Raw genomic sequence first — 26,088 nt, forward strand, 5'->3', positions numbered from 1 at the left:
CTTAACGTTTAAGGATGTATAGGTTTTGTCGAATTGAGACAGAGATCGTAATATGTTTATTTTTTAATTTCCCTCTCTTATCTGCGTGTAAGGGGGTCATTCCAAAATTTCTCACTGAAAAGTCAAACGCACTATCAAAATCAGAGCTACGTGTTATAGTTGAGTTTAAATGAAGCGATGAAATTTTCTGCTTCATAATTAATATAAAGCTCTTCTTGGAGAAATTTCAAAAATCAGTGCAGTGCGGGTTGAAGGTGGGGGACATTTTTAAAAATAAATTCTCTGGTGGCAATTGTTGGTACATTTAAAAATAATTGTAGCTTAAGCATGTTTTCTGTTGTACACTTTACTTTTTTACAATCATCAGAATATCTACAAACCTCTTATTACTAATTGTCAACTTTCTGTTTCCCTGGGGTATTAGTATGATTAAACACAGAAACCATTGGCTGCAAAGCTGGATGAGGAACCAATTTTGCCAGGATTCACAGTGAAAACAGTGATACAGAGGCATTTCCCAAGCTCACTATTAGAAGACTGCATCTATGACAAAATAGTGGTATTTTGTGGCCGCCAAGCCTTCCGGTATAATAGACAACCTGTTACTGGTGAGTCATAACAAAAAACAAAGTTTTCTCTCATCACACATATAAATATGAGGGCTATGTTCAATACCTGCTGGGTATCCCTATGTTCTCTTGTATAGAAATAAATCATCAGTTTTCCAACTCTTCAGACCCCATCGGAGTTCATAAAAGGCTGTTAGACGTGCACAGCCTTTTGCAATCACCCATCCACCAATCAATTACGAGGAGAAACCATATTTGTTGTACACAGACACTCTTCAGCAGGATGTGGTTGTAACTTTGGTTCCTTCTGTAGGTAGTTCTAGGAAGGAGTTGGCTCATAGGGGTGTCAACAGATAAATCTCACAATCTGTAAAGGCTGTAGTGCTTTGTGGTGAATAAGAGTTTCCTTCAACATGTAATAGGATGCAGCAGGCGGACAAGCAAACAGCCCTGATCACTTTGAAAGGCCGGTTTGTTCAAGCTCAAGTAGCCCTGGAGTCAGTCCCACACACCAGGAGGCAACAAAGAGGGAGTCTGCCTTTCTAAAAGACATGTTTATCTGTCCTCTTAAAACAGGACAATCTGTGTAAAAAGGTGCAGCTTACAGTAGGTAAATATAAAGGACATCTGCAAGTCTTGCTGGCTTTTTGACTTTGGCAAGTTATTTGGTCTATGCAAAGAGAAAATAGAGGCTTTCAGAACTGATAGTTTCAGTCTCATGTCTGGGGGGGAAAAAAAGACTGAATGAGTCAACTAAAATAATTCTTACTAACCATAACTGAAAAGCCCCCCCCCTTGAATTTCCAATAATAGGCTCCTTCATTCTGGAAAACATAGTTAACATAGTTAATAATTATACATACATAAACCTATTAAAAAAGGATTTAAAAAATTTGGTCTAGTTGGCTCTGAATTTTTATACATAGCAAAATATATGTACATGAATAGATTTTGGGAATCCATAGCAAATAACTATGTCAAATAAAAACTTTCAAAAATGTTCATTTGTACGCTATATGATGGTGGGGAGAAAGCTTGTATATTGCACAAATTTGACTTTGTTTGCCACTCTTATGTTTTTCAGTGAGCAGCGATGATGGAAGGCTACAGCATTTTATAAATACATGACCGACTTCCAAACTCGTTTCTATTTCAAGTCAGATCAGCAACTGAAGTTCCATGTAATATTCCTCTAAAAAGAAGATGTAAAAATCAGACGAAGAAGTCAGTTAAGGCCAGTCAGAGCTGCAGATGTCCACGCTAATTTGACACATAACACCAAAAATCAACAACAAGAAAATAAACAATTGCCTCCAGATTTGATGAACAAATAAAATAAACACTTCAGCCCGAACGGGCTGCAGCTGGTCGGGCTGGATGTTGCAAGGTGGGGTTACAGAAGCAGGAAGCTGTCACTGCTTCATGCTCTTCGTGCTCTGCCCGTTATGGACTGGAAGGAACATGGACGCCGTTCTCTCCAGTTCCCTTAGCTTTGTGCAAAGCAGCCTGGATACGGAAGTGCGTCCGTGATTCCATGGAGTAGTTTTTGTAATTGTGCCTAAAACAGAGCAGGAGAAAAAAAAAGCCAACTTAAAACATGTCAAGTGATATTATTGTGTAAAGGATAAAAATATTTTCTGTTTAAATGTGACAAAAATAGATCATTTAAGTCATTTCTCTTTACATGTAGATGAGTTGTACAGCTAAGCCCAAAATTGTTACCACTCGCAGATTTAGATTTCAAATTTATTTCATTCAACCAAAAATGTTATTCGTAATGAGAAGGATTTCTCTCAAAAGCCACTATGTTTATCTGTCTAAAAATGTTATTGATCTGTTTTTCATTACGTTTTATTGAGAAATGCCTTTCTGAGTAATTAATGAAAAAACCTCTACCGGATTACAGAAATCAAACCATTGTTATAACTGTTGATCAGGTTTTCATTGGTATTTTGGAGATTCATCTTTGGTGATGATCTCCAAGTCTTTGAGGTTGGAAGGCCTCCTTGTCATCACCCTAATTTTCAGCTTTCTGCACAGAAAGCAACCTATGAGTCTGTTCATTTCAATTAGGAAATCTTGCTAGGCCGCTCCAAAACGTCAATATTACTTTCAGTCAGAAGAAACATGGTGCTAAAATTAAAAGGTTACTTGGAACCTAAATATGCCACAGGAATAAATCATTTGGGTTCTACTGCCAACATTTAGTGACTTCAAACACTTACTTTGCCATTTCTAGAAGTTTAATAGCTTCATCTCTTCTCCCCTGCTCCAGGCACAGCAGACCGTGCTCAAGTAGGGCATTAGGAACCAGGTAGTGGTCATATTTTATCTGAGTCTCACTGCAGACAACAACAAAACACAACAATGGCAGTTTAAGTGTTGTGTTGTGTGGTTCTGTGCTTATTGTCTTCTAGAAAGATCCTGTTGGTTAGTTACACAAAAAGACATAATTTTCTCAACTTCTGCTGGCTGCAAAATACTTCATCTGTGTAAGAGGCTCACTTGCAGAGGACGAGGGTAAAGTAGTGTTCAGCCTCCTCTCGGTGTCCCAGGTGCTTGAGACAAAGGCCCTTCAACAGGCTCAACAGACACTGATCGTCTACGGAGTATTCAGTCCCTGACAAAGACCAAGCACCAAAAACACAACATGAGTCATCGTGTCATTTATTTAACGATCCATACAGTGCCTTATGAAAGTATTTATTGTCTTAAACCTTTTCACACTTTGTCATCTTACAAGAACAAACCTTCATGTGTTTTATTGGGATTTTAAGTGAAAGATGAAATCAAATTATCAAATTGGTGAATAAGAAAATAATTTGTGGTTTTCAAAATTTTTTACAAGCAAAAATCTGAAAATTCACATTTGAATGGGCAAAAAGTTATCATTCAAATAAGCAAATCTGGGAGAGATGAAGCCAAAAAGTCTTTCAGGATAAATTATAATGTATTGATTCACAGGAGCTTATTATAAAGGCATGCTGAAATATTCCGATTTTAATTTATAAGCAGTTAAGTATCACTTTCCTTCCACTTTGAAATCATTCACTATTTTATATTATTCTACAGAAATACCATTAAACTGAATTTAAAGTTGGTACATAAATTATGCGAAGGTTAAACTTTAGAAGGTCATGCATGAAATATACTGGATAAATTGTAGCTACTGTTTTTTTTAAAAAAAAGTTTTAAAAATGATCTTAAGTTAAATCTGATATTACTTTATGTCTCTGTAGAGTTTTGCATACTTGGAAAGCTTTCAAGTGATGCCTGGGCTTCATCCAGGGTTTTCAGCATGCCCTCAGTCAGGTCTTTGTGTTTTCCAATGACTGTGTAGCCGTTCCAGATGTACATCATCTCCTGGACATCATCCAAAAAAAGGCAAAATGATTTACGGGTAGCAATTATCATCATTTCCCATTGTCAGAGCAAAGTATGTTGTCAGCAGCTCACCAAAACTCATTATGTCTACAACTACTTTAGAAATTAAACACAACAATGCTTACTGCAGATATCTGAATTTTTGACTGGTTTATTCCAATATTTAGCACTACATTGCATAAGTATATATCTTGACTTCACAGCCAAAATGCCACTGAGGAATAGCTGACTGATCAGAGGACTGGACCTCTGCTTATATAACTGGGTTTAATAGGTCTAAGACTACAGAGCACCTTTGTTCTCTAACAAGCAAGATTTGGGTCTCATTACAGAATAAATGAGAGCTCATGAGTGCAAATATTCTGGTTGCAGCTTTGATTCATTTAGTTGATGACTTTCTTGGACAAGAGCAATGTCGTGTGAAATTTTACTGATCAAAAATTATCGAGAAGGATGTCTTTGATAAACATTTAAGTTTTATCAACAATGAAACTCTGTCTGCTGAAATTTTTTCCAGTACTGACCAGTGGAGGAGCTGGGAGAGGAACGGAATTTTCCCCTAAGTAGCGGCGGGCTTTCCTGATCGCAAACTTCTCTGTTGGCAAAGATTTTCCTGCAATTTTCTGTTTCAGCCCAGGGACCTGCCTGAAACATGATGCAAAAAGAACATAAATAACAGCAACATGGAGACCATGTGAGAAAACTGTAGGTCAGAACTTCTTAAAATATTCCACATTTATCCTTGAATCTGTTGTTTTTGGGTTTTTTTTCCAACAAGAAGGCTGACTTTTGTTGCTTTTCATTTCCATCATTCACACACTTCCAATTCAAAGAAAAAAGAAAACTTGTCTATCTCAAGAAAAATGTGGGGCAATTGCAGAAAATGCATTGTCATTTGTTATCAGCTTCATTTGTCCCCAGAAGTCCAAGTATTTTAGTTTAAGTTGGGGAAAATAATGTGCAGATGTTGTCCTTCAACATGGCTGCCGTCCTTATAAAATTGTGTTGCCGCTTCTGTTGATTTCTATTACATTAAACTGGAGGTTCAGACAGCAGCTACTGTGCCGCATCTACCAGGTTCTTTTTGTATTTGAATGCAAAAAATGAAAGTAACATGTTCTTATCTGCTTTTATTGCTCACAGCAGTTACCCTTATCACTGAGCAAAACAATTTGCAAATTTGACATTTTTTTCTAACTTGTAGCCTCAATAGTCTCAGAAAGAAAATCATTGAGTTTATTTGAGTCTATTTTGATTGTAAGACAGAAAATCTGCTATCTTCTAATTGTTCTGTGGCTAACTGCGGATATTGAAGAGCAAAAGAAACATCCTAACAGAAAGAGGGTGCAGAGTATTTTCTTTGTTTAAAGACAGACAAACTGAAGTGCAAATGACTAATACATTCATGCAGCTTTGACTATGTTTTACATGTGTAGCAGCCATTTTGGATACTGAACTCTTGACAGAGGCAGGACTTTCCAGGACTTCACTGGTTGCTCTGTTCCATTGTTCCAACTCCAATCCTTGTACATTTACAGTTCTGACTACAATTAAAAGGTGATATATCTATCTCCAAAGAGCAACGGATGCTAATAAAGACAAAGCAAACCACATCCCTGGCAAACTAATCAAACCTAAGGACCTGTGTTTCAGCTTTAGTTTTCTACATTTAGGTGATTAAGTTATGATCCACTTTCTCATCTTTACACATCAACAAAAAGAAAAACCCTTTACTATGGTTCTATGCATCTCTAAACTATCAGAATGAATTATCTGTTTCACTTTGCTGTGAGTAGTGTCAGCATTATCTGGGTTCATACCTGAAAAGAGTTAGCGCACTCTCCCCGAAGGTAAGGCAGTCATCCTCAGTCAGCATGCTGAGATAGGCTGCTTTCATATAAGCATACGTGGCCTGTGGGAAAATAAAACATGCTTACCACAGCGATCTCATCATACCTTTAGAAAAGAGGAAAAATAAACCCACAAAGATCTGGGATATCTCAACAGAATGTAATTTTTCATGTTTCTCTCCTGAGCTAAGAATAGATTCATCTTGACTAAATCTGTAGTGGAAATATTTATATTTGTGCATCAACATGAAAATAATTCACTCATAATTCCAGAAGTTGATAAAAAAAAAAGTATTTTTCTTCCAAACAAATACATCTCAGAGGACATAGTCAGACCTTGGACCATGAGTTCTCCTTGCTAAGCAGATCAGCGTAGAAGTAGGCCATCTTCCAGTGCATCTTGTATGTGAAGCACCACATCAGCTCCCAGTAGCACATGTGGTGAAACTGTTTCCACTGCTGCTGAGCCTCACAGCACTCCTCAAAGAGCTTGATAGCCTGCACACAACACTGGTTATAATTCACTGAGCCTGTACATTTTGTAAATCAATCAGTCCTGCAAAAATCAATTCTTTCCAGCATGACGCTGGTTCAAGCTAATTAGTACCAATTTTATATATTGTATGAATTAATTTTTAAAAGTTACATATTTGAATGGATTTTTCCTACACGGTAAAATTAGTTAATTTAGTTTTTTTGTGTTTAAAGTGTTGAGCATTGCACAAAAAATATAAAAATAGAGTGGTTGTCTTGTTGAAGCACCATATATTACCTGATTATGGTGATTATATCACCATAATCAGGTAATTTAGTGACATTAAGACTTTTTCTTTAAGGCCCAAAGAAGATACTTACACCATCCAGGTTGCCCTTAATCTCCTCTATTCGACCAGCAAAGAACAAAAAGATGGATCCCTGCAGAAAGGCAAAATATAATATGCAATGGAACAACACAAGTCAAAGACAAAAGAATGAAAAGTAGTATTGCAAACCTTGGGGTATTTCTTCAGGTATGGTTGCAAAAGTCTTTCTGCATCTTCAACGTCTCCTTCCCCAGTGCCTGTGAAAAACATTCAAAAATAATTAAGTTTGGTTTGGGGGGTTTTTTTGCAGCTTGGTGTTTGTGTGTAACTTGGCTTTACCCAATATGAAGCTCATGAATGTGTGATAACACAGCAAGAGCATATTACACAGGAACGACCTGAAGGTGCTTTCTGCAGAGCCTTCCTGAAGCTGTTGAAGACCAAACTCCTGCACACAAACAGAAACAGCTAAAACTAAGCGTGAGTTAAGTCTCTGCTAATGAAAGATCAGCTGGAAAATCAGAGCATAATCAACACACTGATTCAGTATTTTGTGACAGCAGGGCGGAGGATGCCGCCTGTCTGCCCGGCTTTAAACACGTGAGCTTGATAAACCAGTCTGCTGCACCGCTGCCCTCTGCTGGAGAAGTCAAGTCACAAATCAAACTCTGAACATCACCGGGTTGCTTTCTATATTAGTTACATGAATGAAACTTGAGATATTAGAAGTACTGATTCTAATCATAAAAGAATCAGTCATAAAAAGAGAAACTCATAAAGTGATGAAATTGCACTTGCATTACTCATCATGATCAGAGATTCAAAGTCAATTTTGCAGTTGAGGACTTTCATTTCACACTTTCACTGTATGTGTCAGGTCCAACACCGTCATATCAGTGTATTTAGTGTTTCACCAGAAATCATAATTTACCACTAAATTATTATTGCTACATTAAATTAATTATTTCCATCTTATTACATAATGACCAGAAGTATGTTAAAGAGAGCAGAAGGATCCTCTGCAATTTTAAAAACTTACAAACAAATATTCTCTTGTGTCAGACAGGATATGAAAGTTAAGATGTTCGATCAACTGAATCACATATTCATCAGATCCAGAACAGTCTCATGAAATGATCTGCTGGTTTCTTGTCACAAACACTAGGAAAAGAGCTCAAGTCACAGCTAAGTTTCTGCTTTAATAAACATTTATTGACTTTAAATTATTAAAGAATGTAATCACTTACGGTACATTTATCAGACAGTTTTATGGTACAAGAGTTATAGATTCTAATGAGTTTAAAAGCAAACGTAAGACTTATCTTTTTGGTTTAGCCTTTGGTTGAATTTCAACAATAAGAATATTTTAGAATTTAAAGTTAATTATATCTGTAGGTCCATTGCACTTTAAGCTATATTTTGATTGTATTTGATGTATTTATTTTTGTTTTGATGCTGTAAATGCAGATGTTAGATTACTTTGAGTTAGTTTTATTCTTCTTTTCATGAATTATGACCTTCCTGTTGCCCCTCATTGGTACTTTACAAAAACGATGCTCCTCAGGATTTTTATGCTCTCTTGTGTTTCCTGATCGTCATCAGCAAAAATTATATTTCCTCACATTTCTGTACACTTTAAGTTTAGTCTTGGTTATATAATTTAGTTAGCTTGTTTCTATACAATGTGAAGCCCTTTGTGTTGCCCTTGTTGAGTATGAAAATGGACTCATCAATAGGAACCAAGTCACTGGTTAAGTTTAACTCACCTTATTCCCAGAGAATCCTACAAACTCCAGCAGCTTGAGCGTACGTGGGGGCAGCATGGAAATCATCTACAGGAGGCAGAGAAGTACATGAAACGCTCAGATGATCACAAGACAGTGATCCGTTATTAAAGTTAGAATGAGTCACAACTAATCCTGAATTTCCAAACTAGGACTTGAACGTGGTCACGTCAGACCATGATTCTTTATGGGATTTTTTTTTTTTTTTTGCTTTGCTTCGTGCTTCTAAGAATCTGAAAATGTTAAATCTGTGTTTTAAACATTGGATCAGGTCTCTAAAACATTGCGTTCACTTTTACACACTGATAGTTGTATTTTCTCCACACGTACTAGGTTGAAGGCTCCGACTCCCAGTTTCACGCCGCCCTCAAAATGGCCGTGATTGTCGCCGTGGGTGTATCCAGTTGACTTCAGGACTGTGTGGAGTTCCCTGAGAGGACAAGATAAATCGGGAAAACAGAACTGATGCTCATTGTCGGATGTTGCCAAAAAGTGTGAAATAACACATTCAAAAACAAAACAAAAAGTTCATAAAGAAGCAGGAAAATTTAAAAGTCAGAGTATGGATATGGTTGAGAGTCTCACTTGTATGTCTGGTAGCTGTTCTTCACTTTAATACCTCCTTTGATGAAGTTAATCATGTTTTCATCCTGGACAGAAATGGAGCAAGAAGATTATTTACAGACAGATTCAGCTGCACACTGCAGTGTTTGTGTTTGATGGGTGACAGCTGACCTGAAGGAAGGTGAGTGCTGCCCTCTGCAGGAGACATTCAGCATAGCAGACCTCGGCATGCAGTTCCTCTGAGGTGAACATGATTACATCACAAATTACCTTCATCAATACTGCTGACAGTTTGGTTGGCAGCAGAATACACACACACACACACACACACACACACGCAATGTCACACACACGATTAACACCAACACACTTTTCTCAGTTTAGACCGACACAAAACATTCAAGAGACAAAAACATGCAAAACGCTGACGTCTGACAAACTGAGGTGACATTTTTAACTCTCTGACCTTCTGTGAAGCTTTTTGAGAAGCTTGACTTCCTTCTGTATCTAAAAGGGAAAGCAGACAAAACCAAGTTTTAGAAATATTGACTAATCACTCTGGAATCACAGAATAATACAAAAGTATTCAGACTCCTTTTTCACATTTTGTTGCATAAGAACTGCAAGTCAGTGTGTATATTGGGATTTACATTGTTGTCAAGTGTAATGAAAGGTTAACAAGGTTTTCAGTTGCATTTCCAAATATAAAAATAATTCATGTGCATTTTAGGGGTAGATAAGTTGACCCAGACTCTCTTTATTTTGGGAGATAAGTTGATACATAAGAAACCAATCTCAACCAATCCATCAGTCTTTTCAAAAATCAGCCACTGCCCCCTTTTTCTCTGCCCACAGAGAGAACTGACTGACTGACTGACTGACTGACTGACTGACTGACTGACTGACTGACTGACTGACTGACTGACTGACTGACTGACTGACTGACTGACTGACTGACTGACTGACTGACTGACTTGCCCACCAGGTCTTGTCTGCATGTGTAAAGTTAACAATAGTCACCCGACTGCTGCCAACCTCGTGACTTTGTTGCTACATTTAAAGACAAACAATAGGTTTGGGACAAAATAGAAATCTGCAAATGAGGCTTTTTAAAGATCATATTAATCCAGAAGACTGCAATCAGTAGGTTACAAATACATGCCACACTTTTCAGATTATTTTAATTATTTGCCAATAAATGTAAAAATAATAGAAAATCTTCATGTAAGTTTTCTTTCAATGCACAGCAGTGTCACGCAATCCAAATAAAAACATTAAGGTTTACGGCGGTGACAAAATGTGGAAATGCTCAGTGATGCAACGCTGCCTATCATTCAGTTCTCATGTATCAAGTGCTTTAGTAATGCTAAAAATCTTCAAAAAGAAAAGTGCAGGTCTGATCTCGTGTTGGTGTGAAAGTCATGCTGGATTCTGACAGGAGTTTAACAGATCTCTGTAACATTTTTCTGCTAATTGGTCAGGATGATCTCAGCTTGCTCTTTGGCTTTTGCTTGACATGAACCACAAAATTCAGTGTTCATATGAAGCATCTCAATCAGCAGCTTAACACCAGTCATCCAACAAAACCTTCAGGCAAGGTGTTCTGCTCCAGACAATACCCACCTCGTTTACAGACTAACGTAGAAATGAACCACATTGTGCTTTTTCATTTATTTATTTATTGCAGGTCAAACAACTGTATTTCACTCTCAAGCTGTGGGAAAGTCTTACCGCTGACAGAGAGTCTGCGCCTCCTTCATAGTACTGCCCGCAGTCAGAATGTGTTGGGGGTCGAAGGTCATCATGGCCTTCATTTCTAAAATAGTGGCGTAGGTCAAAGCGTGGTACATGCTGTCTTTGGATCTGTGAAATGAAAGCAGGGTAGATAAAGAACTTTTATATCAGATACATTAGATAGTGGGATCAAATGAGAGCAGAGAAACCTCTTATTTTAAGTCTGACTGAATCTGAGTCACTTTTTGTCCAACAAAAGATTGACCCAATGGGTTTTAGTGAAAACATTAGCAACATGTTCTCTGTGCATCTTCTTGTTGGACTGGTTCAGAATCTGGTTGCTCCAGTTTTAAATCGTCATCAAAACTAATTCCCACATGGATATACATTAAATGAGTTACGGTCCACTGCAAAGCTGTTCCTCTGAAGTCATCCTTGTTGATGGTCCCAATGGCAGCTGAATGTGCAGCATACAGTCTGCTTGCGCGTAAAACGTCGTGGTTTTGTTTTGCTTGTTTTGCTGACCAAAGTGTTCAGCCAGGAATGCAGTCGGGTTGCTCCGACTGCACTTCACCGCACCACAGAGCCATGTGACCTGCCCATGTGATCAGTCAGCTCCAACCAGTCGTACACTGACGTTTGCATTAACCGATTTTCAGAGATCAGAGTTAGTCATAACGAACCGGAGCTCTGTTTGTAAATGATGTAAACCGGACGAATAAGCTACAACCTTGTCCTCTTTCACTTACTTTTAGATGTCTGTTGGCTGAAATATAAATCACGCCCAATGGTAATAGTAAAATATCTAAGATGCTTTTAAATGGTTTGTGACAACCAGAAAGTAAAAACATCAGGCGACCAGACAATGCTGGGCCACAGGCTCAACCACTGGCATTTGCTTTACATTTACATTTTCCCAGGTTAACATAAGCATGACGGCAGCGCTGACTCAGAAACCTTTAAGTTTTAGACGTTAACTTAGCTGTCAGACACAGCTGGTATTTAAAACAAGGGCTTCATTATTTTCAACACAATGTTCCATAATGCAAGGGAGGAGCTGTAACGTAATCTCTTTCAAACACTCCAGGCACGCCTTGGACTCAGCTCTGCACACGTCAACTCGATTCAGGAAGCGTGGCAACAGCCAGAGCATCACTACGCGCAAGACAGTTCATTCTTTACAAAATGGATGAAATTAGACCGCAGAAATATACAGAATCAGAAAGACCTCATAAATACAGATAATCCTGCTCTTGGATCACACTGATGCACCTCACTGTGAAACTGAAACCTCAGTGTCTGCCGTCGCCAAGTCTCGTTACATGTCTGTTTCTTCCAACTATATGTTTAAACATATTCAAGGTGCTTGCTACTGTATGTTTTAAATCATTTTCTCTTCTCTAAACTTTATGAACTATTTCTTATAAGCCATCACTTAGTCCGGGTTCTGGAGTTGATAGGATTAGGGTAGGGTTAGGGTCCTCACCTGATGAAACTAAGGAAGTCTTCAATCAGTGGTCATGCACATCTGAGACCACATGTAATATCCCAATGAATGCTTTTGTAAAGAATTAAGGAGTACCAAAACTTTTGGCACTGCAGTAAAAAAAGTAAAACTATTTTGATCTTAATTTGCATGAAATCCTCATAATATTAGTTTATTTAACCATTTTATTTTCCCAATAAGCCCAATTGACACACAATATTTTTACTGTAACTTTTTAATAAAACTAAAAAGATAAAACTATAAAAGATTAAAGGACTAATGACTCATTCCTCCCATTACATGGACGCAGCACCTCTGTCATCACTGTGACTTCACTTCCTCTTTTTGACAAATGAGTAACTTAAAAAGAAATACAATAAATCAACCTACTGCACACAAAATGACCTGCTTTCTCATAAGCCAATAATACAGTTAGCAATATTCAATAGAAAAATAAAGAAAATCTAATCAAAGTAGATTGAATTCTACAAGTTTGAGTAATATCAATGCACAAAGCAGATAAAGTCAAAGGTGGAACAACTGCAGAGCAAAAATTAGAAACATCAGCTCTCAACTAACTGGACTAAACTGTGAGAAGTAACATGGTTAATAGTTAATGAGGAGTGAACAAATGCTCAAAATAAACCTTTCACCCATAACTGCTAGTTCTTAAAGTTACCTCCAACTTGTTGACAGGATTGATTTATTATAATTAAAACATATAATAAATCCTGCCTGTATGGATAATTTTAGATCTATTGCAAGCCAAACTGCAGCTTAACAATAAAATATGTCTTGTTGTCCAAAAACCTTTTCTGTTTTCCTCAGTTTACTAGTTTGCTTCTGGTTCAATCTGTGATATTTCAACTTTTATAAGTTAGATTTTAATACATTTAGGACCAGGACAGCATAGACCAGATTTATAGTTATATTTAAGTTTGTCAGATTAAAAGTTCCTTTTTAAAATAAAAACCTCAAAGCAGGTGTTAAACATAGTTTAATTAAGCCTGCATTAAATTTTAATATATTTTTTGTTGGTCTGATATAATACTATAATCTTAAATGTCATGTTTTAATTAGCTGTAAGCAGAAAATCATCATAACTAACAGAAATAAAGGCTTGAAGACATGACTCTGTGTGCAAATGATTATTTCATGTGTTTCACTTAGTAAACCGAGTTACTGAAATACACAAACTTTTCAAAAATATTCAGATTTATTCATTAAACTGTGTATATTAAAGACAAACACTTGTTTAAACTCGGCGGGTTCAGCGCGTTAGTTTCAGTGTGCCTGAGTGTGTGCACATGTGAGCTCTCATCCCAGCTGACTGGGAACAGATGGAGAAGCGAGAGATCGGAAAACAAGAAATGGGAAAATACTCTTTCATATTGTCAGAAACACAACTTAACATCGAGCAAAGTCGTCCGAGTCATCAGGCTCTTTACTTCCAAATAAAATCTTTGACATAGGAACACCTATTTAATTATTTCAACAGTAAAGAAATGAAGAAGTAGATGTTAAACTTTTTCTTTCCCATAAAAAACTTTAAACTATGATGCATGAATAGTAAAAAAAACTATTCACCAGGTAAATAGGCACCTAATATTGTTTTTCTTTCTGACATTAAATTAGGCTGAACTTTTCCTGTTTTACGTCATTTAGGATTACCAAAATTATTTCTATTTGACAAACAATGAGAGATTTTTGGGAGTTATGTTCTTTAAATTCTAAATCTTACATACATTTCCTTAATATTTGGTAGAATTGCCTTTTCAAAACTGTTTGACTGTAATGATTTGGGTTTTCTGTGTGTTCATTTAGCGTTCTGTGTTCTGTAGAGTTTCTGTGTTGTCCTGTCTACCCCTTGATTGTTCCCAGCTGTGTCTTGTTCCTTGATTACCCTCTGTGTATTTAATCCCACCCGTGTTCCTCGTCGGGTCCTTGTTGTATCATGTCTTGTCTGGTTTGCGTCTATTACTGCCATCAATTGAGTTTCCAGTTGTTCCCAGTTTTTTGAGCCTTAGCCTTCCGCTCTTTATCTGTGCTGCCTGGACTTTGGATTGTTGTTTTTCTGAATTCATCCTTAAATCATTGTTTTGTCATTTTCTACCTGGGTTCTCTGCGTCTGCCTCATCACCTCACACTGCACCTCCTGACAATGACTTTTACAAAATATTTTGAATATCCTTCTGCAAAACTGGCAGAATAGTTTGCAGGCAGTTTGACCCACTTCTCCTGACAGAACTGGTCTAACAGAAATAGGTTTGCAGGCGTCTTTGCTCGCATGCAACTTTTCAACTTTGGCCACAAATTACATGTGAGGCTGGGAGTTTTGTGACAGTCCCGCTAAAACATTGACTTTCTTGTCTGCAAGCCATTTTGTGACTAATTTAGCAGCTTCTTTGTACATTTGGAAGATCTGTTTATTGTCATCATGTCTTAAGCTGCAGCTTTAATGCTCCCCTATAGTGATGCTTCCTCGTGATACCATCTATTATGTGAAGCGTAGCTGTTCCACTGCAGCAAAACATGATGCTGCCACCAAGTACTTAGTCATTTTTTTTCTTTTCAGGATTAAGTATGGTCATATTATTTATTATCTTTCTCTGTGTGCATTTAGAAACTGAAGTTTGACTATTTGAGATTTTTCAGTGATCTTCTTCTGTTTTGAGTGGCTGTTTTACTCAGCTAGCATCTTTACAAGGTCTTTTGCTTTTGTTCTACGGTGGATTTACACAACACATTCATCCTTGAGACACCCTCACTGTCTCCTGTTCTTACTCATTATTCTGCTACGTAGGAAAACATTGTGGTAACTCATCTAAAACATTAACAACAGAATATGGAAAAAGTAGTATTTAAATTTGGTCCTGTGCAAAAACAAACTGCACTATTAAAATAAATGAAAACAAAATTAAAATCACATAGTAACAGGGGACAGAAAGCTCTCCTTACTATAAAATAGGACAGAAAAGAAAAAAACTAGGACAAAGGAGTGGCCCACAGTCCTCAAAAGCTTCTATTGAAAGGGAACTATTATTTACAGTGTGATAAAAGTTTTGATAATAGCCCACAGACTAGAAAGCAAACAGTAGAGTAACTTGACGACAGAACTAGAGAACAAAACATGAGGCTGGGTGGGACTGCACTCCGTCCTTCTAACTTTATTAACGAAATGTGAAGCAAGGAATCATGGAAAACCTGCAGCCATCATTGCTGTTTCTGTTACAAGGCCAGGGATGATTTTGGTTTTCAAAGTCATAGACTCTTCCAACACCTACTTAAATAAAATAAAATAATAATCAGTTTTTTTCTCCATTTTTAAAAAGAGGAAATCCAAGATTCTAATTAGAACATTTTGACGATAATTTAAGAAAATATTGTCTTTGTATCAAACATTTTGAAAAAGCAAAGCAGATATACTGGAGATTTTACAGCAGACTGTACAACACACCTCTGCTGTGCAAATACAGCACCACTGGTTGCAGATCTTTATGTTTGTAAAGTGATCTTGACTTATCTAATTAAAAACAGAGGCCATCAAGGTAAGCTCACAAATACACAGCACACTGAAATATTCAATACCTAGGAGAGTCTAAATTTGACCAACTCCTGACATTACTGCAGAAAAATGGTTTGGGATCTAAAATATGAAAGGAAGCCATCACACCGAAATGTAGTTTTTGGTACAGAAATCCTGTCATGTAATCCTGGTCATTGATCAAGATCATTTAACCACTGCATGATTTCTGTCAGGAAGTCACTTAAACCAAAGCTCTCAAGTCCCATGAGAACGGTACAGATGAATTTCATCAGCATAAAGACAACAGACAGAATATTAATCTTTATATAAAATAAAAGCTGAGTCCAGAACAAAGCCTTGAGGAATCCCACAAGACAGAGCTGCCATGTCCAGTAAAATCCAGAGGATGTGCATGAACCAGGACGAGAACATGTGTTTGAAACATATCAACAGAGTAAACTAGTAATTCATTCATATTGTAGTATCAACAGCCTCAAAAGTAGAGGACAAATCCAATAAAAAAAAATCACCAAACCTTCCCTGTCTACTGAGGTTAGTTTTCAGGTCGTCCACTCCCTGCTGTTCAAAGTGTTGCTTTTCATCGCAGGACAGAAATCTCACAAAAAGATTCTTTCTCCATGAAACATCAAAGTTTTTACATATTTTCCCTTTAAAGCCGAGAGCCTGGTGTGTACAGAAGATGTGTCAACGTCAGTTTTAGGCTGCGGTCTTACTTGCTCAAGAGGCGGGCCTGCGCCTCCTCGAACTCATTTCTGAGGAACAGATCGAGGGCAGCCATGCAGTCCTCCAGGGCCACAGACAGGTCGGACCGAGAGCACCTGCAGGACCAGACACATCCACATTAAACCTAGCTCACAGTTAAATGTTCTACAATATGTGTTATCTTACATAAACCAGCAGAGCAGTTTATTTTTGATACAGTAATTTCATATCACACACGATAGTCTTGATAAAACAGTGACTTAAATCTGCATCTTATTGGACAAAAACAGCAACAACTCTTCATTCTAGCAGGTTTTCTGTGTTCTCCCAGACAGTCACTTCTGACCTGTGTGTTCTTCCTGTTGATTGCATTTTGCACAATGCCAGTAACTGTGCATAAGATAAGAAACAGAAACAGGAACAGAGGCTGCATGAGGCAGATAGATGAACCGACTCAATGAGAGTGTTGTTAACCATGTCTCTGCATTATGCTGCAAATTACCGAGGAAATCAGCAAAAATAAAAGCTCTTGAAAAGCTACCCCTTCCCCCCCTTTTTTTTTTAAAGAAACAACACTTATAGTTTAGATTCAAACATGATCCCAGTCTGATACATACAAAGAAAGCTGGTCATATAATTTCACGAATTATATGAATTTGGTAAATCTTTCAGATGAAAATGTTAATGTTAATCAAGTTATGATAAAAAATCATTGGCAACGTTTTCTGTTTATCAGTTTTGTTACAGCCGGTTTATTTCACACCAGACCAAGACTGCAGAATCCCTGAGCCCATTTCAACATGGCTGAATCATATTAAACTTGACAGACATCATGTCAGCATGTCCCTAATAATATGTTGTTTGTACTCAGAACATCACTTTTTGAATCAACCAAATTTTATTTGTATAGCGCATTCCACCAACATCAAAAAAACACTAAAATCAACAATTGAAACATTACATTTTTTCCAAGTGTCATCATTAAATGAAGAGTAAACATATTTGTGTCAGCTTATCAGCAGTGTAACAGGGGGATTTTCTGTGCTGAGCAGAGCGTACTGGTGAGTCTCATTTGTACAATAATAACAGTAATTTAAAAAACATGGTGCGTTGTTTTGTGTGCAAGTCTAAAAAAGTGCAATCAGGAATGATGATAAAATGCTGATTACTTTGAGCTGACCATATCAAAACTGTAAACCCACATTTTCAGATTCAGCGTAAAATTATTTTAAAAAGCCAGTTGAGTTGAGTTGCTGCAAATTGTTTTGGCAGCATGGCAAGTACATTTTACATTTGAACTGCAGCCTAGAAGAGTCACAACTTTCCTCAGTTTTTTAGCAACTTATACGTCCGATTTGGGGGTATGAACGCATCTCCCGAGCTGGAATCCCTGCTGCACCTGTGGATGTATCATTGTTAATCAGCATTGTGCCTGTTTACAGATTGTGGACTGTTTGTTTGAGTTGCTTATAGCAGACATATGCACATAGCAGCTGCAGTGGCAAAAGCATCTTAATAAATTAGGTCACTTGGACTGCTCAAAGGCCTGGTGAGGGTGTGATGAAGTTGTATTCTTGGAATGTAACCAGCATGACCAGCCCATGCTGGACACACCTCATGGATAAGCCACTGGACCAGCTTCCTCCATTCAGGTTGTGCTCCTAAAGGCACAATGAACCAGCAAAATTACAGACAGGAGGTTTCTGCTTGCACAAAACTGTTCCACACTCCATAGCACTGCATTGCATATTTAATGAGACTTCACCAAGACCTTGCAAAGACCCCTACCCCCACCCCCCTGCTTTATAATTGATTTCTAATGATATGGTGCAGCCTCAGTCAGTGGTGAAGGCAACATTCAGATCTACACAAACAGCTCCAGTCTCAATGACAAACCTAAAACAGAGCAGGAGCTGGTCATGTGACAGACCCAAACAGTGGTGGCTAATAATTTTTTACATTCCTGTCTGCTGGACGCACAGAGGAACAATAAAGTCGTGTTATGAAGGCACACTATGATGGAGGAGCACACACTGCTCTGTGCAGGCTGGGCTAATGACATGCGGGTGACTGCCGCCTTCACCGTATGACCAGCAACAAGGAAAAAACTCAGTTTCCTAAAAAACAAACATAAGAACCAGGTTTTTTTATATCATAAATATGCCTCAAAGTATGGCAGGCAACAAAGCTGAAGTCATAGATTGTGTTGATGAAGCATTAATGATTGTGTTGCACGTATGTTATATTTTAAGAAACGATTTAAACCATTAATTGTTTTCTACAGGATGAATAACATAACCATTAAAAGTGTAAAAAAAAAGAAAACAAGCACTCATGTCACATGTCCTCCAACATGTGACCACAGACGTCACCAAGCCTGTCCAACCTGCACTTTCCCTCATGTTTACTGTGTAGCAACTTTTACACGTATTACTTTCATTCTTTATTTTAAATAAATCTCACCGTTTAATGCTTATAATTCTGTAAAAATTTATTATTTCTGGTCTGATTTACAGGCGCAGATAAACTGAGTCTACTGTGACCCTGTGAGTTTCACCTCATTTAGTATTACAAGCATTTAGAAAAGTTTGGTTTATCTGATTGAGATAATGTGACTTACAAAACGTGACTGCAATAAGTCCAGTCTTTGAACTCATCAGCTAATGTGTGCTGACCTAAGCTCTTATTTTCTGGCTTTCAGTGTAACCTGATAGTTGTGAAGCTGTGACCTCTCGTGCTTGTTTGTTCACTGTTAATTTTTATTTTTTTTTTTTAAAGAAAACAGAAGATAAACAAAACATCCTTGGGTCTTCAGATTGTTCCTTAGATCATTTATTTCCACTGTTAAGATCTATACACAGGATTTATGTGCAAACCAATGCCATTGTTAGAAAGAAGAGCAGCTGCAAACAGAAACCACACAGCATCCAATACCCAAATCCTCTTTGCTGCACACGAGCTTTGTATATTCAAATTCATGATATGCAGTGTGTGCATATTAGTTACTAAAGCTTATATATAGCTTTCAAAGTGTTAAAAATATGCTTCTCGAAAACAACTTTGAAACAGTTTTGACGTTTTTGTAAACAGACTTTGTAAACAGCACTGGCGCCCCTCAGGGTTGTGTTTTCTCCCCACTCCTCTTCTCTCTTTACACAAATGATGGCACATGAACCTTTCCCTGGATCTGAGATGGTTCTCTCACATAGATACCGGCTGGAATAAGACCCAGAAGAAACTGTAGCTCCTGCAGCAACTCAAGAAGAACAACCTACCCAAGGAGCTGCTGGTCGTCTTCAGTCCATCCTGTGTTTGTCGATCACTGTGTGGTTTGGCTCACTCACAAAACAAGACAGGACCAGACAATATGTCTGCACAGAAGGTCATCAGCGCTGACTTTTCCCTCCAGACAGAATTTCTACAGTCCTAGGGTCAGGAAAATGGCTAACAATATATCTGCATACCCCACACATCCTGGACACAGAGTGTTTGGACTCTAGAGAGCACTGCTTGCAAAAACAAGCTGCCACCTAACACAAATGACATAAAGATCACAAAGCACAACGCAGTACTTGAGTTTACTGATTTATCAGGAATAATTGCTATTGCTAAAAATGCTGTATCTCATAAAATGACCAGAACTTAACGGCAATAAAAATCTGCCCACTATTTTAAACACTGTGAAGATGTAAAGAGCATGGATACCGTCTGAACTTAATGTACACTTATCTTTGCTTAAATGTGTGCTACACTGCAAGTTTATTTATACCATTTCCTTCCAATATAATAATAATAATCTGTTGTATGATGATCACAAAAAAATCCTCTTTTGATCACAACAAAGTTCTCAACTAAAGATGTTGAATCAGTGGCAGCTGCTAAGTCTTCAGCTCAGTTTGTGTCTTTTCTAATTATTATCCCCATTTAACGTTCATGTGCTGCCAAACCTCAACCATTTCATAGCTGCTTAATTAACTGTTACAGATGAGTTTATCTCTCTTGGAAGTCAAATATTTTTTATGAATTACAGCGGTAATAATCATTGTTTTCACCACACTTATATTACTTATGAATCCAGGATCCCTTTGAGAAACTTGATTTATGAAATATGAAAGATTATACTGTTAAATAATACCTTTATTGGAATAAAAATATACATATTTCCTTGCAGGACTACATGTTCTACTTTAAATTGCTGGTTGCACGAGGAGGTCAAAACTTCCCCCGTGTCGGTACAAATTCTTGCACAGTCGGTACGAAAAATGATTTAGTTTGATAAAAGTCTGCAAAGAAAAGAGCAAAACGGCAAAGGTACAAAATTGCGAAGGGACAAAGTGACCAGTGACCTCAGCTAAACAGAACAGCAACAAGAAAGCGCACTGCACAGCTACAATAATATGACTCAAAAATTTTATTTTTTTATTTAGTTATTTCACCTTAAAAAGCTCACATTTCCATGGGATTTCAATTAAATTGAATTCAATAAAACCGAATCTGGTTAAACTGAATTCAGTCCCATTCAGTTCTTTGTAACCAATCAGGTTCAGTTCACACTCTATGTATCCAATTCAATCCAATCTAATTCAACTGAATTCAGTCCCATGTCATTAAATCCTCTTCAGTCAAATCCTTTTTTTCAGTTTAGCCCAATTCAGTTAAATTCTGTTCAGGAATTATGTATCCCAAAAAAGATGAAACAATTCAATATCCGGGGTTTTAAGTCATTCTTTAGTTTTCTCAATTTTAACACCAAACTCTACCATTAAATAAAACAACAAAGTTAAAGCATGAGCCAGATGAGTAAAGATCTGTAGATTTAAATGTGCATTTTAATTTAAGAAAAGGGATTGTTTTAAGTGTTTATTCTAACTCCAAGTTTCTTGTGAATCAACTACAAGATAAGGCTGACTATTTGCAGGATGCTTAATAACTTATTTAGGTTATTTAAACAGTTTAAATGACTCCTCATCTTCAAACCAGTAAGTCACCGTGTCACCTAAATCAGGAGTAATACCAACAGAACTGGAACTGCCTGTTTGGAAAACAACTTTCTAGCACTTTCAGGAAAAAAGAGAGAAAAAAAATCACCATTAAGTGAATGACAAATACCTTTGAAGCAAAGAAAGAAAATGCACACGGAAGGGGCTAAACGAACAAAAAGAATCAATTTTCTTCAGGATGTGCATACCACACATTGTCCCAATAATTCAATAAAGTTTCTAGTCAGCAATTCTGTTAATTTCTCCAGAGAGCAACTAGCACAATGCTTTTCATTATCAGGCAGATGCACACATAAAACCATCACACCATGTGGTCGCGCACACCAGTTTGCAATAACACCCACACACCCACACACACACACACGCAAACGCGCGCCCACGTAGCTCCACAGCAGTGACGAAGCATTAGTTTGTCGACTCAGAGCTTTCGACCTTCTCATTCCAGCTGAAGTAACAATTTCAGAAGCTTTTTTAAGGTACAAAAAACAAAAGAGTGATCTCGCCTATTTGCCTAAGTGTCATGGTTAAAAAGACATTTCCCCTCATGTGATGAAGCGAAGCATGCAACATGCAGCAGAAATCTTACCCATTTGACGGACTCTCTTCTTCTTGTGACATTTTCATCTGGCACAGTGTGTTAAAGGAAAGACACAGAGGTAGCAGACAGCACACAGAAGATTTGCAGAAGTGAGCCTCGGGCCTTCACCGGGGGCAGCGCAGAGTAATAATGATCTGCGTTTCTTTCTGTGGCTGCAGAGTCTAGAGCAGAAGCAGCACAAGAGAGGAGAGGGAGAAGAATGAATGAGAGAGGAGGGGAGGGAGTGAGGGAGAGAGAGAGGGAGAAAAAGGTCGGAGGCAGCAGCAACAGCAGCCCTTAATGAGATTGGCATGACCAGCACACATGAGGAGGAAACACACGACCTGTCTGTGCTGCCCTAAACACACACAAACACACAAACAAAAAGCCGGGACCACCTCCCCTGATCGCCAGCCTCACTGCAGTCTCTGCTCTGATTGGCCAAAGCAAACTGAGGGGTGGGCTTTGAATGCCCATAGGTTTAGAGCCTGAGGGCTTTTATGCAAGACGGGGGGGAGAAAGTGTTAGAGTTACATCATATAGTTTTATATAGTTCAGTATGCTGCAGTGTCAGAGTGAAGACTGCAGCGCGTCCTGAAGCAGAGGCCACGGATGCAGCACAGCAGCTCCCACTGGTCATGAATGAAGAGCCGGCACTCTGCAGACGGCAGAGCAGGAAGAGACTGACTTCATCTACCCTCACATGGCTGCTTTGGTAAATAGAAATGTTCTGAATGACAAATGTTTGGTTTTCATACAGCCTGGATTCTGCCTGCGACAGGATTCAGGTTAATTTAATATCCTTCTGCAGTCAGATTCCCTAATATAATATCTGAAAGAAAAGCTCTTCAGATATGGTGTAAAGTTGGAGAAGTACTCTGAAAAGTGCGGCATGCTGGTGAAATTAACTCATCAAACCATGCTCTGTTGCCGTTACAGCTGCTCTTTTTTTTTCTTTTTTTACTAAAGAGCTCAAGCTCAGCCAGACTGAAATGACATCTCTTTTGATCTGCTCCCTGGGCTTTGACTAGGCCAAGTCTCCATCTCCAGTTCTCGAGGGCTACTGCCCTGCAGCCTTTAGGTGCCTCCTTGTTTCAACACACCTGAGCCAGGATGTGACTGTTTGGAGTCTTTGGCTCCGACTCCATGTTTAGTTGTTCTGCTGAACCTTTGCTCCAGCCTCAGTTGTTTTGCAGCCTCTTGATAGCTTTTCTAACAGAGCTACTTTGCATTTAGCTCCATCCATCTTTATATACAGTACAGACCAAAAGTTGGGACACACAAACTTTTGGTCTGTACTGTATATTCTGACCAGCTTCCCCATTTCTGCTGACCACAAAGCTACCAGCATATGCTAGTTTTTCCCCACCATACAACATTTTGAATGCAGCTATAAAAAAAACAAAACCTTCTTCCGCATGTTTGCTAAGCCCCACAAACTTTAAATATAACTTCTAACGGCTTTCTTTAACTATTGGCTTCTTTATTCTCAGGGGGGGGGGTTGTAATAAAAGCAATTCTTGCTGATTTATTTGTAGCAAACACTGCCTGGATTTCTGCAATCCAACCCAGATTTTTTTTCACTCGGAGCGAAGCCCTACCCATTTGATGACGGGTCCATTGACCCCTGAGTGTCGCTGTTCTCTGGCAGCTGTAACCTGAAACACAGGAACAAAATTGAAGGTGTTCAGAGAAAAGCAGCAACTCTCGAGGGATAAAACCAGCTGAAAGCACAGCTATTGTTTGAGAAACACAAGCGTGAGAGCCACAGAAACACAGGCAGGGATAGATGCAGACACTCCCATATTTCAAAGGTGTTCACAAAGATCTAATGAGACCTTTTTAGATAATATTTACTTGACATCTTTGGGTGAAAACGGCCTGATGTTAAGTTTATTGGTTTAGTTTTGTTCCTCTGTAAGTTTTACTAAAATATTTCAGAAGAATCAGAAGAAACTTACTTGAAGTCAGTGATGACGGGGTCCAGCTCTGGACCACTTAAAACGGACAACCTGGAATCAGAAAAAAGGATCAGCCGCACCGCCTCCGCAGCATCATCATTATGGGGTTTGCTTTAGAGAAGCAATGTTTTACTTTTAGCAGTCCCACTCCTAATTGTGACTGTATGAAACAAAAGAAATGAATGAATGCGAACATACCGGCTCGGTGAGTCTGGGCCGTCAGGGATATCTTGTGCCTGTTCAGCGACTCTGTGAAGACAACACCGAAAATGTAAGACATGAATTCCTGATGGAGCGAGGAGGAGGCGAGGGAAGGGATCTCAGGAATAGGGATTTACAGGATTGTTGGAGATAAATCAAATGCTTACAAGGAAAGCCTCCTGGAAGACAACAAACCTTAAACATAATGGTTTTAACAAAATGAAACATTCAGGAAATGGGCAGCCACACAAATATGGAAACCTGTCTTGTTTTATAAATCAACAAATATGCCTGCAAAGGCTGCAGTGTTTTCACAGAAAGTATAACATGCAAACTGCCAATAATATCAAGAAATTAGCAAAATATTAAATGACTATGCTGAAAATGTCAATATCAATATCAGCTATTATTGCCTCCATCTTTCTAATTATTTTCAGTTTTTTTATCATTAAACGATCCGAGCACCACTCTGAGATTTAACATCTCAGATGCTAAAGAAATGGATCAGGTGGGGCATTAAGGGCAATTACTGTCAATCCAACAGTAAAAAAACATATTATCAATATGCACAGTGATTCTCTGACAATTTAAATGTAACATCCAACTCATAGTGCGTATGAGTAGTTTTATTGCACAGTCTGACTCTGCAATTCAATACATTCAATTTATGGTGCAGATCACCAACCACCCAAGGTGCTGCACTTTGAAAAGGATCACAGATTAAACTTAAAGAATGATTTGCTGAGAAGACATTATTCCAACAAACATAAGAAGAATTAGGTTTGGGTTGTTTGTTTTTTTAAAACATATCTATCTCATTCTCTCATTACTTAAAAATTTCTTATAAGTACATTTTTAAGAAATCAAATGTTGAAAATTTATTTTTAGAGATGTTTTTTTATGGTGCATTTTTGTTGTTATAACCAAAACATCTTTTTAATAAAATATTTGCGAATAAAGAAATTGTTTTAATTATGCAGATATACGCAGATAGTCCAAGTCATAGAACTTTTCAAAGATACTACATACATTACACACTTTAAATTATTACTTTTGTTGCCCAAACCCTAATTTATAAGGTAAAATGGCAACTTTATCGTTCAAAAAGTCTGTCAACCAGAATATCAAATTTACGTTACAATAGGGAGATGAAGTAATTGCAGTTAATGTGGTTTTATGTATTTAGGTGAATAAAACCACTGACCCAGACAGCATTGTGATCATTTGCACTCCTTTCCATTTGATCTACGTCAGCACTGCTGACTATAATCCCCATTTACCGCATTATGAAAGTAATGCTGTCCAACAGGCTGCAGACTGGTTACTGCGACAGAAATAATAAAGACAAGCATGTACATGAACTTCCTTCGGTCTCAAATGGTTTAAAAGTTTAAGCCGTATTTCGTAAATACGAAATGAGACACAATCAGCAGGACAGGAGTTTATATTCAGAGTGATGCGTCCACTCTGTCTTATCGGTCGTATCTCCCGTGTGATAAACTAAATGAGACAAACACATGATGAGCGTCATAAAGAGCGTCATAAAACATGGTCCGACAGGGTCTGGTCCTGCACTGATTTCTGTCTCTCTACTCACTTTTTGCTGTCATCCTTCCTCACGCTTCGCCTCAAGCTGTTGATGAAACTCATCCCACAGCGCTGCGGTCCGGCGGGACAGCTGAAGACTGCGAACAGAGCAGCTTTTTACACGGTGGATATGGAGGGGGACACACAGTCACACACTCACACACACCCAGGCGGACAGGACAGGACAGGACAGGGGCCGCCTCACCGTCACCTCACACGGACACGAGTGGCGGAGAGCAGCCGCTGAGGCTCTTCCTGCTTTCTGACGTGGTGAAAAAGGTGTTTTGCTCTCATCACCATAATAATGACTTTTGTATTTAAATGCACAGGAATGTGGCT

The 26,088-nt window shown here is 38.2% G+C and overlaps 1 protein-coding gene across 3 annotated transcripts; it reads right to left on the bottom strand.

Moving 5' to 3' along the window:
- Positions 1-330: 330 nt before the first annotated feature.
- On the bottom strand, positions 331-26,012 carry ttc39a (tetratricopeptide repeat domain 39A). Of its 3 annotated transcripts, XM_044128754.1 has the most exons (22): positions 25,955-26,012; positions 25,760-25,847; positions 24,160-24,210; positions 23,962-24,012; positions 23,602-23,658; positions 16,435-16,539; positions 10,686-10,817; positions 9,421-9,461; positions 9,126-9,193; positions 8,976-9,040; positions 8,721-8,820; positions 8,373-8,438; positions 6,946-7,054; positions 6,796-6,863; positions 6,659-6,718; positions 6,140-6,301; positions 5,774-5,865; positions 4,478-4,598; positions 3,821-3,932; positions 3,075-3,189; positions 2,795-2,911; positions 331-2,127 (listed from the first exon to the last, which is right to left on the bottom strand). In XM_044128754.1, the coding sequence occupies exons 2-22, from the start codon at positions 25,810-25,812 to the stop codon at positions 2,013-2,015; spliced, it is 1,860 nt and encodes a 619-aa protein (XP_043984689.1). In that variant the 5' UTR covers positions 25,813-25,847; positions 25,955-26,012; the 3' UTR covers positions 331-2,012. The 3 variants fall into 3 exon arrangements, with proteins under 3 accessions (XP_043984689.1, XP_043984690.1, XP_043984691.1); XM_044128755.1 differs by lacking the exons at positions 25,760-25,847; positions 25,955-26,012 and adding an exon at positions 22,010-22,182 and having other exon boundaries at positions 24,160-24,179; XM_044128756.1 differs by lacking the exons at positions 23,602-23,658; positions 23,962-24,012; positions 24,160-24,210; positions 25,760-25,847; positions 25,955-26,012 and adding an exon at positions 22,010-22,693.
- Positions 26,013-26,088: the final 76 nt, after the last annotated feature.

The sequence above is a fragment of the Gambusia affinis genome, linkage group LG10, assembly GCF_019740435.1.
Source record: "Gambusia affinis linkage group LG10, SWU_Gaff_1.0, whole genome shotgun sequence".
Lineage (NCBI taxonomy): Eukaryota > Metazoa > Chordata > Actinopteri > Cyprinodontiformes > Poeciliidae > Gambusia > Gambusia affinis.